The 16,770-nt window shown below is 42.2% G+C and overlaps 2 protein-coding genes across 14 annotated transcripts in view; both read left to right on the top strand.

Annotated features, from left to right (window-relative positions):
• The window catches only part of LOC130932043 (serine/threonine-protein kinase WNK2), an 81,713-nt gene extending 73,324 nt beyond the window's left edge, over nucleotides 1–8,389 (top strand). For 6 of the 10 annotated variants that reach the window (XM_057861423.1, XM_057861414.1, XM_057861456.1 and 3 more), the window contains 2 exons: nucleotides 6,029–6,067; nucleotides 6,322–8,389. In XM_057861423.1, coding sequence (XP_057717406.1) covers nucleotides 6,029–6,067; nucleotides 6,322–6,564 — 282 coding nt within the window. In that variant the 3' untranslated portion in view covers nucleotides 6,565–8,389. The remainder of the gene's footprint in view (nucleotides 1–6,028; nucleotides 6,068–6,321) is intronic. The other 4 variants (XM_057861479.1, XM_057861471.1, XM_057861431.1 and 1 more) reach the window with 3 other exon arrangements.
• Nucleotides 8,390–9,035: 646 nt separating this feature from the next.
• Nucleotides 9,036–16,770, top strand: part of brpf1 (bromodomain and PHD finger containing, 1) — a 29,902-nt gene continuing 22,167 nt past the window's right edge. Inside the window, exons 1-6 of one of the 4 annotated variants that reach the window (XM_057861508.1) lie at nucleotides 9,036–9,223; nucleotides 10,290–10,404; nucleotides 10,945–11,720; nucleotides 13,284–13,473; nucleotides 13,709–13,996; nucleotides 15,166–15,683. In XM_057861508.1, coding sequence (XP_057717491.1) covers nucleotides 10,990–11,720; nucleotides 13,284–13,473; nucleotides 13,709–13,996; nucleotides 15,166–15,683 — 1,727 coding nt within the window. In that variant the 5' untranslated portion in view covers nucleotides 9,036–9,223; nucleotides 10,290–10,404; nucleotides 10,945–10,989. Of the gene's footprint in view, nucleotides 9,607–10,289; nucleotides 10,405–10,944; nucleotides 11,721–13,283; nucleotides 13,474–13,708; nucleotides 13,997–15,165; nucleotides 15,684–16,770 lie in introns of all 4 variants that reach the window. The other 3 variants (XM_057861499.1, XM_057861516.1, XM_057861491.1) reach the window with 3 other exon arrangements.

Genomic DNA, 16,770 nt, shown 5'->3' with positions numbered 1-16,770 from the left:
CTTTCGCCACATTTCAGGCTTCAAACATAAAGATATAAAATTTTATTTTTTTGTCAAGAATCAACAACAAGTGGGACACAATCATGAAGTGGAACAAAATTTATTGGATAATTTAAACTTTTTTAACAAATAAAAAACTGAAAAGTGGGGCGTGCAATATTATTCGGCCCCCTTGCGTTAATACTTTGTAGCGCCACCTTTTGCTCCAATTACAGCTGCAAGTCGCTTGGGGTATGTTTCTATCAGTTTTGAGAGACTGACATTCTTGCCCATTCTTCCTTGCAAAACAGCTCGAGCTCAGTGAGGTTGGATGGAGAGTGTTTGTGAACAGCAGTCTTCAGCTCTTTCCACAGATTCTCGATTGGATTCAGGTCTGGACTTTGACTTGGCCATTCTAACACCTGGATACGTTTATTTTTGAACCATTCCATTGTAGATTTGGCTTTATGTTTTGGATCATTGTCCTGTTGGAAGATAAATCTCCGTCCCAGTCTCAGGTCTTGTGCAGATACCAACAGGTTTTCTTCCAGAATGTTCCTGTATTTGGCTGCATCCATCTTCCTGTCAATTTTAACCATCTTCCCTGTCCCTGCTGAAGAAAAGCAGGCCCAAACCATGATGCTGCCACCACCATGTTTGACAGTGGGGATGGTGTGTTCAGGGTGATGAGCTGTGTTGCTTTTACGCCAAACATATCGTTTTGCATTGTGGCCAAAAAGTTCAATTTTGGTTTCATCTGACCAGAGCACCTTCTTCCACATGTTTGGTGTGTCTCCCAGGTGGCTTGTGGCAAACTTTAAACGAGACTTTTTATGGATATCTTTGAGAAATGGCTTTCTTCTTGCCACTCTTCCATAAAGGCCAGATTTGTGCAGTGTACGACTGATTGTTGTCCTATGGACAGACTCTCCCACCTCAGCTGTAGATCTCTGCAGTTCAGCCAGAGTGATCATGGGCCTCTTGGCTGCATCTCTGATCAGTTTTCTCCTTGTTTGAGAAGAAAGTTTGGAAGGACGGCCGGGTCTTGGTAGATTTGCAGTGGTTTGATGCTCCTTCCATTTCAATATGATGGCTTGCACAGTGCTCCTTGAGATGTTTAAAGCTTGGGAAATCTTTTTGTATCCAAATCCGGCTTTAAACTTCTCCACAACAGTATCTCGGACCTGCCTGGTGTGTTCCTTGGTTTTCATAATACTCTCTGCACTTTAAACAGAACCCTGAGACTATCACAGAGCAGGTGCATTTATACCGAGACTTGATTACACACAGGTGGATTCTATTTATCATCATCGGTCATTTAGGACAACATTGGATCATTCAGAGATCCTCACTGAACTTCTCGAGTGAGTTTGCTGCTCTGAAAGTAAAGGGGCCGAATAATATTGCACGCCCCACTTTTCAGTTTTTTATTTGTTAAAAAAGTTTAAATTATCCAATAAATGTTGTTCCACTTCACGATTGTGTCCCACTTGTTGTTGATTCTTGACAAAAAAAATAAATTTCATATCTTTATGTTTGAAGCCTGAAATGTGGCGAAAGGTTGCAAGATTCAAGCGGGCCGAATACTTTTGCAAGGCACTGTATAATACATTTCCACATTTTTAAAAATCATACTTTGGGGGGAAAAAAGTGAGAAAAAACATGTCTTATATGTATCTCTTTCCAGTGCTAGATCTAAATAAATACATTGAGCACGCACGCACGCACGCACGCACACACACACAGAGCGGTTTTTCACTTATCGTGGCGGGCTCTGTTCCCTATTAACCGCGAAAAACGATGGAGTGCTGTACACTGTGGTCATGATGAGTCATCCAAAGTCTTTCCAAACAGCTATTCAAGTCATGTAGTAAAAATTTCTTTAAAAATTCAATAATCACAATATAATATCGCAATATATCGCAACCCCCCCAAAAATCGCAGCAATAGTTTTTTCCAATATCGTTCAGGCCTACTATTTACTATATTGACTTATCATCTGAAAAATAAAACGGCCAACAATTTTGTTTGTCTGGGCATGATAAATTAGGTGCGATTAAAATTTATACTCTTTACGAAAACTGAGCTAGTTTGCTGCTGGAGGTGGGGCTCGCACACATCTGCGCAGTAGGTGTGGAGATTAATGGTGAACGATACTGCATATTTTGGCTTAAAATTGGTCCAAGTTAAGAAAGGACCAATTTTGCTGGTACAGAAACAATACTGTTACTATTTCAATGGACAGACAACACAGTGTAAATGAACTTCATGTGAATAACTTGCTCAAAGTATTGAAGTATGAAAATCAGTAATTTCATAGACCTCAGATCAAATCAAATTTATTTATATAGCCCTTTACAAAAACCTGAAAGGTCCTCAAAGTGATTTACAGCAACAATAAAAATAGTTCATGATAAATAAAAGGCAGGGATGTATGACATGACATTGAGGACAAAAACAAAAATAATGCATCGCGCTAAAAGTAAAAACAGCAAATAAACCATTAAAATAGATAAAATCCAAGAACATTAAAACGCTTAAGAAATATAACCAGGCTACCCTAGTCTGGAGAAAAGGCGAGTCTAAAAAAAGTGGCTCTTTGAAAAGGCCTAGATTCGTAATGGTGTAGATTCCAGGGGGCAGGCTATTCCACAACCTGGGGGCAGCAACTGCAAAAGATCGATGACACCACAGTTTAAGTCTCGACCTTGGAGCTTGCAGAAGAAGCCGGCTGGCAGAACAAAGAGCCCTGCCAGAGTTACGCAGGGTTAAAATCTCTGACAAATAAGTAGGAGCCTGACCAGTAATAGAATTAAAAACAATAAAAGTTTGAAATCAATTCTCAAATGGACTGGAAGACTGTGGAGCAATGATCGCATGAGGGTAATATGTTCACGTCTGGGTGTACCGATTGAAAATTGAGCACCAGCATTTTGAACAAGTTGCAGACGAGAAATGGAGGACTTGAGAAGAGCGACATAAAGTGCATTGATAAGTGCATTGAAATGACTGCTTACGAGCCCAGCCGTGTTGTGATGTTGGTTATGCCTAGTGTTGCATTGATACCATTTTTTGGCCCCGATACCAATACCTGGCTGTGCAGTATTGGCCGATACTGATACCATACCGATACCACCCCGTTTATATATATATATATATATATATATATATATATATGTATATATTTTTTTCCCCCCAAAGAGCTACATAATTGGATGTGAAATCATTGCTATCAAGGCCTTGTTCAGGCTGTTGCTTACCTTTGCAAAATAGGAAAAAGTACACTAAACCCTAGTCGACAATAGTTGAATAAACCTTTGGCTCTCAAAAGTCAAAATAGTGCTACATTTGTGAAATTAATAAAACATGTATAATACTAGCCCAACAGTAAGAAAGTAAAAATAAATTCATAATAATAAACTCTGAATGAACTGAATAAACTTTTTTAAACCTCTCAAAGTCCAAACAGTGCAACTTTCAAGAAATTATTGTCACATTCTGCTGCTGGTTAGATAGTGTTTTGTTGCTGGGCTGGTAGTGGGGGCGTTCCTGACGTCGCGCCTGAATCCAGTGCAGGCTCATCAACGCAGCATTTAAGCACGGGTGATCTCAGAGAAGGCTGCCGAGATATTTAGCTTGCTGATCGCCATTTGACATCTCGCACTATAGTCTCGCTACATTTGCTTGTTACGCCCCTGCATTGGGTTTTTTCTGTTAGTGTGCTGCTCTCGTTTGTAACCTCTACCCTGTGCAGGTATTTGAGTGTTTTTATTTTGGCTTTTTGGCTCGCTACCTATCGTCTTAGCAACCTTCGAGTTTGTAGCATTGGGCTCCGTCGACCTGCTGTCACGGACTCCATTTGTTATCTCTACTATCCCGCAATCGCGTGTTATTTTTCGTTTGCAATCATTAAACCCTTTTACGTATCCCCCGCTTGTTGTCTGCTTCGAGGTTCAACCTTGTTTCTGCATTTGCGGACGCTAACAGTTATAAGTAATAATAATTGACCACAGCATCCCGTCTCTCTATTAGCCTCCTTTTTTTCAGGAGGGGGGAGCCCCTTATTTAAATTTCTGAAAGGTGGCAACCCTACTTTGGAAACACTTCCCAAATTACTGCGGCATTTCTTTCAGTAAAAGACAATAAAAGTAAAGTAGACGTAGTGAACTGACCAGACATTGTTGCTCCGGTCCAGCGCCCTTCCTCTGGAGAGCAGTCCTGCTCTTCCAGGCTCAAACTCGTCGTGTTCGTTCATGTTTCGTCTTCAAATGTTTTATCAGGTTCGAGGAATTGAAACTGGCCGATTTAACTCCACATCTCGAAACTTTCAGGCCACAAATCTTGCATGCAGCCATTGATTTTAATTGATGGGATTTCTATTTTGGAAATATTTCCCGACTGCCGCCATTTCTCCTTGTTAGCTTTTCCTCCATATGAAAAAGCGCCCTTGCCATTGGTCAGAGTGGCTATTGGCCCGTTCTCATTGGTCTGGAGCAGGCCAATAGCGATAGCTGCTTGGTGTTTACGTGTCATCACACAACACAGAGAAGTGGTAGTGAGCGCCAGGAGGAAAAAAAGGCTGCGGTCAAATGTTATAATAATGGACCGGTAAATGGTATCGGCGCAGTCTTTGTTGGTACTCACCGATACCACCATTTCGGGCCGGATCGGCGCCCCCTGCCGATACTAGTATCGGTATCTGTGCATCTTGAGTTATGTCCACACACATGAACACTGTTAAACTCAAGCAGATGGTGCATGTGATAATGGGTGTTAAAGTGCCTGTGACACGAAAAAGCATGTTTATTTCATAATACACGCGGTATGTTATGCCCCTGAATGATATGGGCCGCTTGGATGTGTGTGGAAGCGATCGCTATTTTTATTTAGTTTTTTGAATCCTGCGCCATGAAAATGAGTGACTTCCGGCTTCGGTCTTGCATTGAGGAGGAGGGCGCTGTGACGTGTACGGTAGAAGAAGTCCTCTTCACGCTACAGTGTACTGTTGTGTATGCGGATGAAGGATTCAGCTGATTTTGCGGATTAATACGTCTATTTTTCGCATCACGCCAGCCAAACGGCTGCAGAAAAATCATTCTGTATGAGGGAGAGGCGTATGCGCCTTTTTGGAGTTTCAAAAGGTTCCCATTCACCGTGGATATTTACTGTGGGACCATTGGACTTACGACGAAGTGAGTAAACATCTTGTTTTGTATTATGTCAAATACGAATACAGCGATTACAAAGTAAACACTACAAACTTCCTTTAAATGAAGGACTACTTACGTTTTCATATTCCATTTAGCACAAGACTGTTATTTGTCATGACCATGCCATTTATTTAGCAATTGGGGAAAATACTTGGATAAAAAGAATATCCTGTAAAAATATTGAAGTAAATAGACAGAAACAATGACATTTTGCCGCTCTCTTCGTCGCGTTTTCCTCGTTGTGAATAGTTCCCCCTTGACGGGCTGACTGGTCCTTCTCAAGCCATTTATATAGCTATTGGGGAAAAATACTTGGATAAAAAGAATTTCCTGTAAAAATATTGGAGTAGAGAGACTGAAACAATGACATTTTGCGGCTCTCTTCGTCGCGTTTTCCTCGTTGTGAATAATTCCCCCTCAATGGGCTGAATAGTAAAACCGATGAGCCCAGTCTACCGCTGACGTCATCCACCTGTTGGGGACGCTAAAGCCCTATAATGGTAGGCGTGGCTAACCGGCAGATTAAAAGACTAATTTCTCGTCATCAGTGCTTTGCTAAATTGTTGTATATAGTCGTATCGTCTCAAAATATGATTCTAATTCACATAATAATGCCATTTAAGACTTTTTTTCTCGTGTCATATGCTCTTTAATGACTTCACAAAGAAGTACTGGTTACACACTGGTACACATTTGATTGACTAAAATAGTACCAGCATTTTGAAAATGTCTGTTGCCATTACAAGCTTTAATTTACATTTTTCCCGATGATTACACATCGAAATGATTACATTTTGTGTTTTGTAAATATATTAAAGAAGATTTATTTTTTTCCCCAGGAATGCACAAGTGTCTTGTCTGTCCCTTTCATATTTAAGGTATATGGCTCAATTAAATCTAATTTTTCATGACTTTCAAGCATTTCTTTGATTTATTCATGTTGCAATATTGCCAGCAGGAAAAAAAAAATAACGGTACTATTCTGTACTGTAATAGTTTATGGGAAAATATATCGTCCTGAACCTTTTTTCCTAAATTGTGACAGGCCTCAATCCAAGTATGTTTTATTTCATGAAATGAAATGAGAAGATCAAGGTTTATTGGGTTTAAGTCTGAGTCGTTTCCTTTTCAGATGAACTCTGTCTGGCCGCCTCTGTCCCTCCCCCAGCAACCGAGTCTGCCAAGCAGCCAAGGTCCCGACTTTCCTCTTGCGGTGCCCCCCGGATATCTTTTGCCTGCGGGCCCCTACGCAGGGACAGCTACCACCCAGCGGTGCCCCGGCCTTCCGAGCGCCTTTCCCGGTGTGGCCAAAGCTGGAGTCCAAGCCCACGAGACCGAGAGAGGCCCCTGCTTAAACTCCGCTAGGACTTCCTAATTCGGAAGATTATTTTGTGCTTCTTGTGAGCTTGAAGGCAAGCTCGATGTTCTTCAAACCAAACCTCTTCGCGCGTGTGTGCATGTCACGTGTGAAGAATGAAGACTTCATGCTTTGTGACAAAATGTACTCATTTATCTTCATCTGTGCACTTTACATTTAATTGGGTACACTTAAGACACCACATTGGAATTCAGTTTCAGAAACAATACAGTATTAACGTCGACGGAATGTAGTGCCTTGAATCTTCAACTTTTTCATGCAAGTCGTCTTCACTTTTATTTATTTTGCTGGGTGATTTTTTTTTATTTAACGCAGTAGGCACTTTTTCCCTCCCCAATGAATTTCATTGTAGCACACGGCAAATACTCCTGTTCAGATGATTAAATTACATTTGAAGCTGCTTCTTTTAAACGTTCTTCCCTTCGTGACAGTATTACCTTGTAATCAAATGATAGTGCTGCTGCCTTGTAAAAGGAAAACCAGTTAGTGATGAAGAAAGGAAATAATACAACGCCAGCAGATGAGGGCCCGTCTTTTAGGCCAAATGGTATTATCGGACCCATTTTCCCAAATAATGTGCAACATGACGCGATACACAAAAGCATAACATTTGGCCGTAATGGAATGTCATGGCCAGAACGGCCAAAAAAGATGGATGCGGCTCTGAGGCTGGTTTATGGTGAGAATTTGGCAGTTAACTCATATTCACTGCCATCGAGGGGCAATAGATGTTCAGAATACAGTGACACTTCACTACCAGCCCCTCCTAGTTCAAATTGATTGGAGATCATTGCCATCAGTGGCACTGAAAGATGATCTTGCACTACCAGTCTTCTCGGTTTAAATAAGAGTCAATGAGGCTGGAGGCATTTAAGTGCAATTTAATCAAAGCATGGCACCACGTTGATGTTGTGTGCAAATACCAGTTCAATACAAGCTTGGTTGTGTGAAATTGTATTGAATGAATCAGATGGTACCAAATAGAAAAAGTGCTGTTGCCTTTTTGTGTGATATCAAACATTTAAAAAAATTTTTTTGTCATCTATTGCAAATGAGTTGGTTGCTGTGGGAGATTTGCACAAAAATATAGACTCCCATTCTTGTACTTTATGTTCAAGTTTCGTGGGTACTCTACTGTACTTTTCTTCAGAATCACATTTTTCCCCCACAAAAGTTAAGTTGTTGTGGGCTGATGCCACCACAAAACATTTAAACGCTTTCAGGACACACATCTTTCCAAGCTGTGAAATGTACAGATCGCTGTAGTGTAAATTTTGTTCACTTATATGTGCGCATTGTGGAGAGGTTGCTTTTGATGTATATTAGCTATCAATTCGCTTTGAATTGGACTTTTGTAGTACTTTATGCAAAATCCTCTTCTTTGGGGAAATACTTGCAGTTGTAAGAGATTTCTGTTCTCTGGCATTTCTATTTGGCCTTTTTGTTTTTGATTGTTGTGATCAGAAGACGGCTACGAATTTAGATGGTGGCAAGATCAAAAGGCTATCGTTTGCCCTCCCTGCATGTCTCCGGACAACAAACGTTCCCATTCACAATTTGCTCCCATTGTGCTGGGATAAGGGGCGTTACTCGGGCCTGTCACACTGCATCACTCACCCTACCTGCTGCACTGTTTGACCTTGTTGAGAAATAAATATTTTCAGTCTGATTGTGTCTGATTTTCCTTTGAATTGATTGTTAGTCAATAATTCTCATATTCCTAGCACTGTATTTTTTTTTTTTAGATAAACTTGAATTTAATCTTTTAAAAACTTTTTATGAAAATCACAGTACTGCCAGGACATACCACATGTCAAAACCCATCACCTATCAAAAATAGGGGTGATGCAGTGTGTTAGGTCTAAACTTACTTGTATCTAGCAAAATAATAAAGACCTAGAGGAGGACGAAGACAAGGATCAGATCGGAGACGGATAAGGTTTTACGCTAACGGCCGTCAGGAGAGAAGGTTGATGCGGAGCGAGTAGCTCGCAGCAAGCTTATCTAAACCCCCGATGCAGTGCAATTTCAGTTTTTAGGTATTTGAAATTATAATTTATTATTATTTTTTTTTTTTACCAATTAATATGATCGTATATGCACTACACCATAATAAGATGTTTGTTGTTGTTTTAATGTTTGGAATATATTGGAAATCATCATATATAATTGACAAGTAAAGGATGTTTTATAGATCAGGTTTTTACTTATTGCTTAAAAGTACAAATGTTGGGGGGGAAATTAATGCACATTCATTTCATGTGTGATGGTTACGTGTCTGGCGTTTGCAAAGAAAACTAACCGTGTGAAAAGCATTAAAGAATTCAGTACGCTTACATTTTTGAAAGTGTCCGTTAGACACGCTCCCTTTTCCCTGTTCAACATGGCGACCTATCTTCATGTTGTGTTCATTCACTCTGTCTATGCTCCATCTAGGGTTATTTCTATGGTCCTGCACATATCTTTCGAAAGGGGCGCGCCCCCTAGTGGCTTGGCGAACTTCGTTCCGTTTTGACAAGTTGCAGCGATTTTTAATACGTGTTTTTGTTTGTTTGTTATTGTTGTATTTGGCATCACCTTAGTGCTCATCCCGCGTCTGCCCGGGTCGACCACCATAAAACCCAATGTAGTTTGTCTCCTGTTTCCCCCGGTTGCTGTAAGTAACTGGGATGTGGGAATTTTATATTGATAAACTAGTAGACCGTGTCGTTCAGTGATAAATTCAAAGCCAACGAGGGGGAAAAGTGGCCAGAAAAGATTCCCGCTTTGTGTGTCGAAAGTGCCAGCGGGCGTCCAGTACGACGACGTTGGAGCAATGGCAGCCGCCTTTGTTCAAGGCGAGCGCCCCTCCGCTCTCCACATTAACTGACTGAATTCTTCCTCACACTATTCAACGTTTAGGGAACTACACGGTTTTATAAAAAGGAAAGCCTACGCTCGCTGGAAGTCGTACGTGTTAATTGTGAAGCCGTTCGTGTCGAATCGTGTGAACACTGTAAGCCGAGAAGACGACGGAAGGTTTCCTTCCAAGCCAACGCGGTAAGTGCCCGTTTCTCGCTTTGGCTGCTTTGTGGTGTTTCGCGGCTCTTTGGAGGAAACATTAGCTCCACTTCTAGGGATCGCGCCCAACCCGAGATCCGTGTAGCGAAGCATTTGGAAGCTTGTGTTGGAGGGAAACGCTCGATCGATCTTAGCCCAAGTCAAGTCTCTGAACGTTGCTCTGTTCTAATATTTATTGTGATTCCGAAGTCTCCTAATTCCCCGGTGTGTTCGAATTTGCGTCTCGGAACTGTGGCTTATGTGAGCACAGAGTTTGCCAACAAAAACACTGCCTCCCGGGTGCTTTTTCGGGCATTGATGTTGCACTTCGGCTTGTCTGCTTTCTCATGGAAGCGGAATTTGACAATGACTTTCGATGTGGCCGCATGCTAAGCTAACGTTAGCTTTGAGAGAACGTTTTCACCGCTGCAGAAGTTTTACCCCCAACCAATCATTACTAACCGAGGTGATGCTTCGGCAGCGGGTCATCCGTTTCAACAGTGTCATCGAGCTCCCTCAAAAGGCCGCTTGTCGCTGCTGACGGGCTTTCGTCAACTTCTCGAGCGAGAATGCATCAACATTAGCTTGAGTTACTCACCTGACGTGCATCACATAAATATTGTGTACAAATATCCTGAAAATACATCTATTAAACAATCATAACAACGCAATTATAATTACAGTGTGAACTCTGGTTGACTTGACTCCACCAAAATTTGTGACTCAGCTGCTTCAGTGTAGTCATGGAAAAAGAATCGGACCATCTACTCCATTTTCACTGCCTGCTACTACTAAAAGGTACATTTGTTTAGAAAACAATGAAAAGAAAGGTCATAAGTGCTAGAGTTAATATGTCATGCATGCTTTCTTGATGACAAAAAATTACGCGCATTCTTAGATCAGCAGTAATGACATTGCATTGCCAAAGAGTACTTTTGGCATTACGTGTTTTCTTCACATGACACGCGTTTTATTTGTACCAGCTACTAAAAAGAAAAAAAAAAACAACAACAACAAGAGGATGCAAGGTGCTTTAAAGAACTTTCGTCCAAGACGTCCAATCCATTTTGGGAGTGGGGAATGAACGTTGTTTCGCCCCACCCAGTCAAATTGGATTGGACGTTTGGCGCCGTCAGTGGCAGCCAATGAGTTAAATGAGTGCCCTGTAACAGTTTAAAAAGAAAGAAATAAAGGAACACGTGAAGTTTGGATTTGAAATGCTTCTTTTGTGATGCCAGTCCTGGAACTTCATTAAGATTGTTCACACTGCACTGCACTATAATACACTGCAGAGTGTCACACACAAGCCTGAAATCTGCATTGTCACCTCGTTTTCAGATGTAAATCCAAACGGCGTCTGAGCCCGCCGTGGCCGTTGGCGTGATGGGGCTAGATTTTGACGTGAAGACCTTCTGTCACAACCTGCGGGCCACCAAGCCACCCTACGAGTGTCCCGTGGAGAGCTGTCGGAAGGTCTACAGGAGCTACAGCGGTATCGAGTACCACCTTTACCACTATGACCACGACAACCCGCCTCCCGCGCAGGCCGCGCCCCACAAAAAGCGCAAGGGCAGGCCGCCTCGCGCATCTCTAGCCAGCTCGTTGGATATGGACGACGGCGGCGGTCAAGGGGGAGCGCAGGGGCACGGCGGCAACACGCCCGGCAGCCCCGGGCACTCGGAGCCTTCGCATTCCCCCGGCAGGGACACAATGACATACGCGCAGGCGCAGCGCATGGTGGAGCTGGAGATCCAAGGACGTATTCACCGCATAAGCATCTTTGAGAACATCGACGTCGTGTCTGAGGAGGACAGCGATGCTGAGAATGGGCCACCATCTGTCACAGGCACCCACTCCGGAGGCGTGTGTAACGGTAGCGATGGCGGAGGCGAAGCAGGCGGCGCCAGTAAGGACAGGTCTGACATGCCATCTCCCAACGGGGGCAAAGCCACGCCAAAGTCGGGGAAGCATAAAAGTAAGGAGAAGAAGAAGGAGGGATCGTCCCATCACCACGGGAATCAGTCGGGGCCCACGGTCAAGCTGCCTGAGGCGGTCTTTCGAGAATTGGACCAAGAGAGGCCTGACGCACCTCCTCGCCCGACGTCCTATTACAGGTCAGACTCTAATGCACATGTGGCCTTTACTATGTGTCTTTACCATTTAGTAATCTCTGACATATTCTCAAAGTTGAAGTGCAAAAATCACTCAACAACTAATCCACTATCAAATCTAATTGATAAGTATTTTGAGTAATTGTTTTGAGACCTTCTTCATCTTCAAATGTAGTGTGAATAGATAATGACTATTGGCTTTTTTTTATGTGCTGTATTTTGTGATCGTAATTATTAGTCACACTCATTTGCAATATTAAAGAAAATCTTCACAATGCAAGACTCTTTACAAACAATATAAAATGTAACTTTAAAATTCATGGCTTGCCATTTTAGATTTGTATCACAACAAAAATGATTCACTGGCTATCTGAATAAATTAGGGCTGCAGCTATCGAATATTTTAGTAGTCGATTAATCGAAGGACTAGTTAGTTCGAATAATCGAGTAATCGGATAAGGAACATGAAAAATTAAAATACCTGAGCTGAGCCTCAAACTGTTTAAATTTATTTTAAAAAATGAGGATCTATGTAAAACAAAAGAACAATTTGCTAACTTACATAGAAAAAGTCCACTAGCTTAAATGCTATAAAATGCTAGTTTTTTTTTTTTTTACAATGCTCTAAACAAATGGTTCAGACACATATTCCCACAAAAAACGGCTAAATTTATAAACTAAATTATAAATGCATTAAAAAACATTAGCTCAAACAAAAACTGAACTTTCGTTGGTCTTAACAGGGAGCAGTTGGATTCAGCCATGTAAAAAGAGGCAGACCAGAGGGCAGTGTATCCACCCTAATCAATAAAACTTAATGCAAACACTTTCCAAATAAACCATTAAAACGCCACTTTAATTAAACGAATACTCGAGGCAACAAAATTCAATTCGAATTTTTTTTCCTAATCTAATACTCGAGTTAATCGAGTAATCGTTGCAGCACTAGAATAAATATCTTATTTGATGTCACTTTTCCTGAATCTGAAGCAAGTCCATTGTCCATTACAAAGCAAACCAAGAATGTTTATGCAATTTTTGCTATCTCAATTTGAAATAATTTTGGAAAATTAGAAAGATTCTTTTAAAAAAAACAAAACGCTGACAAACCCCACCCCCAAATGTTCGATGATTGTTCTTTTCATAACTGTCCTTTTGCACTCCCTTTATAAAAAGAAGCAAATAAAGCAAGACAAAAGTACATTCAACTTTGATCAACGTTGCAGCAAGACAAAAGTACATTCAACTTTGATCAAACGTTGCAGCATGTACCAAAATATTCAACGGCCCAGGTTGTCGGAGAAATCTTGTTTTAAAGCTGCCCTGTCAGAATCCCGAATTGAAACTGACACATGAGTCTCACGCACAATGGCTGAGGTCACTTACACAGCAGGCTCGGCAAAAGACAGCAATTACTGCGACCAAAGGACTTGCACGTTAATATACAGTATAGTAAGCATTTAAGTAAAACAGCCTTGTTTTTTGCAACTCGCTGACCTCTCCAGATGCACCAATGTTCTCGGGATTGAGCAGCATAGACGTAACGTTGCACGCATTTCACTGCAGGTACATTGACAAGTCTGTGGAGGAACTAGATGAGGAGGTGGAGTACGACATTGATGAGGAGGACTACATCTGGCTTGATATCATGAACGACAAGCGCCGGCTCGATGGTGTCACTCCCATCCCTCAGGAAGTGTTCGAGTACCTCATGGACCGGCTCGAAAAGGAGTCCTACTTTGAAAGCCATAACAAGGTATGATTGTTAGCATAGAAAGGTGCAACTTAGTCACGAAAAGTTCTGTTCCCTAAGTCTGCGTAGTGCTTCTAGAATTATTTTGCCATTTCGTTTTTGTAGTGAATGATACCTTTTGGGTGTTCCGGAACTCGGGCTGCAAATAACGATTGTTTTCCTAAACGATTATTTTTTTCCATAAATTGATAAGGATACTGCATGAATATAAATAAAGCATCACTCCGGTTTGCGCCAGGCGGACCCGAGCACCCTGATTGACGAGGACGCCGTTTGCTGCATCTGTAACGACGGAGAGTGCCAGAACAGCAACGTGATCCTCTTCTGCGACATGTGTAACCTAGCCGTCCACCAGGAGTGCTACGGCGTGCCGTACATTCCGGAGGGCCAGTGGTTGTGTCGCCGCTGTCTGCAATCGCCGAGTCGGGCAGTGGACTGTGCCCTTTGTCCCAACAAGGGAGGAGCCTTTAAACAGACGGACGATGCGCGCTGGGCTCACGTTGTGTGCGCCCTCTGGATCCCGGAGGTGAGTTTCCACCTGCCGCATACTGAGCAACAAGACATGACTGACCTGCACCATTGCAGCCCGATGTCCAATGTTCCCTCTAAGCTGCGCAATTGCGCACTGCTTGCACATACTTTGCGCACAAGACTATCTATGCAGTGCACAAAATAAAATTCAACAAAAACGTATTGTAGCGTCACTAGGACTGCTGTCGGCGCCGTAGTAATGTGTCGACGCGAACCGGCAATTGGTGCGTTTGATATGGCAACACGATGTTCCCATTGGAGGGTTACTACACTTGCAAGTGTTACAGTATTATTTAATATTCAATATTAGAACTGATATAATCTAGTTAATTAGACGAACAAAATTGATTTCTATACCATTTTGCAACGTAACTCAATGAGCAACAGATGTCTAGCCAGTAATATGATACAGTTCATTTCACTTATGCTACGTAGCCAATCTTAGCAGTGACAGTGTTGTGCACATTTTTTTATTAACTCATGCCACAACTGGACCTTACGCAGGACTTTTCCGATGGTTGAAGCAGGACTCTCAGATATTATATAGTACACATCTCATTGACAACAAGATTTTTGTCTTTTTCCATTGTAAGTGGTCCAAATCAATTATGTTAAAAGTAAACAATGAAAAGTGCTGCTGTAAGTTCATTCTTTTAGTAAGCCATGTTACTTGCTATGATTCAAGGTTTTGAACAGGCGTGATACTTGTGTGTGGCCACAGCTTACACATCTGATGTTGCTCACAGTGGTCCTCAGTGTGCTCATGGAGCTTGTGTGGCTGTTCAGACACATGAAAAATTAGAGGGAACATTGCTGATGTCCTATTTTTTTCAAAAATGTTTTGTTTTACAGGAGTTGTTTTTATTGAGTTTTTTTTCTGAGACCAAAGCTCAAATCTTGCTTCAGCTTCTCCTATCTCAGACATTTTTTTAGCGTTTAAGAGCGTCAGTGCATTTCATCTGAAGCTATAGTCACTGATTTTATACTTGCTACAAATATGTCTTGAAAGACACAGATTAGAATGGGAAAATATACTCATCTTCTTGTATTGACATCAGGCTCATAGATATGTTTTCAACCAAAAAGTCGATGTTACAGAATTTTGGAAACAAGCACTAACATTGTACAGTGAAACTTCCCTCACTGTTGATACTGTATGTGCAGGTGTGCTTTGCCAACACAGTCTTCCTGGAGCCCATCGACAGCATCGAGCATATTCCTCCCGCCCGCTGGAAGCTGACCTGCTACATCTGTAAGCAGCGGGGCTCTGGCGCTTGCATTCAATGTCACAAAGCAAACTGCTACACGGCCTTCCACGTCACATGCGCGCAGCAGGCGGGTCTTTACATGAAAATGGAGCCCGTCCGAGAGACTGGCGCCAATGGGACCTCCTTCAGTGTCCGTAAAACGGCCTACTGCGATATTCATACACCACCGGGATCTGCCCGTCCTCTAGGAGGGGTCGGCGGCACCAGCGGTGCCTCATCTCAGAGTGAAGGCGAACCGGAGGAGGATGACGAGCCCTCTGTCGGCCACGACGAAGACTCCCGGGGTTGGAGCTCGGAACGTTCCAAGCGGGCAAAGGCCAAGTCCAGGCTAAAGATGAAAAGAGCTAGGAAGATTTTGGCTGAGAGAAGAGCTGCCGCTCCGGTGGTATCTGTGCCGTGCATCCCTCCCCATAGGTAACTGTTACAACTGACCGCTACTGCTCAGCACAAATGCACGCATGTCACGATCCAATAGATTTTCAAACATGACATGGAATTACATCATACATGGGGTTTGCAAAATATATTGCAATATTAAAACTAGAAGCTTCACCGGATGGCTTGACTAGCTCTCTTTGGGAAGACTTTGGTTGACTCACCATGACCACATTGTATTCATATGATACCATTCAATCCAGGCTGAGAGGGTTCATCTGTGAATGATGAAGACTGCTCTATATACATAAGGCATCCAGAAGGTCACGTCTCTGCACAAATTAGATTATTTATTTAACACTATATTTCACATTTCAACAGCAGCAAAAATATTAAACATTTTAACAAAAAAAATAAATAAAAAGAGCAGGTGCTAGACACAGCCTAGTCTATACTTATATATAAATGGAACGTTGTGCGCGTGTGTGTCCGTCTGTGTGTGTTTGTTCCCTATGGACTCCGAAACGGCTACGCGGACCTTGACAAAATTTTAAACAGTTGTACTTGATGTGTCTGGGAGTGTTCATAGATGGGTTTGATCTCTGTATGCCTCAATGTAGTTCGTTAAATTCAAAACTCGAAAAATTAGCATAGAAAATGCCAATTTTCACTTTTTCACCTGGAGAATGCTGGGCTATACTGCTCGATAAGGCCATCCAGCATACATATAAAAATATCATGGGGAAACCCTGATTTTGAGGTTTCTTATGTATCGATTTAACAAACCTTGGACCCAACAACCCTTGCCTGGCACGGCCAGACTGTTCTCCCTGTATTTTTCAAACACTGTGAGAATAGTCTGGGACTCAGCCCATTAACGGCCTCTCGAGCACAGACAAAATAGACCGTCCAATCAATTCATTTATTCGCATGACGTGTTCTTAACGAGCAACGTCACTCTTCCCCGTCGGAAGTCGTCTCCACAACAACACAGATGGCGAACAGGAGAGCCGAGAATATGTTCCAATCCGCGGTAAAATCAGTTTTAAATTACCAAAAACACATCGACATGAGTCATTGACAACAGTCCGTCTCACGCTAGCCAGATACAGATGTGTGTTCCAAA

The sequence above is a fragment of the Corythoichthys intestinalis genome, chromosome 2, assembly GCF_030265065.1.
Source record: "Corythoichthys intestinalis isolate RoL2023-P3 chromosome 2, ASM3026506v1, whole genome shotgun sequence".
NCBI lineage: Eukaryota > Metazoa > Chordata > Actinopteri > Syngnathiformes > Syngnathidae > Corythoichthys > Corythoichthys intestinalis.
Note: the sequence above shows the minus strand (reverse complement) of the source record. Positions and strands in the feature narration are given on the sequence as shown.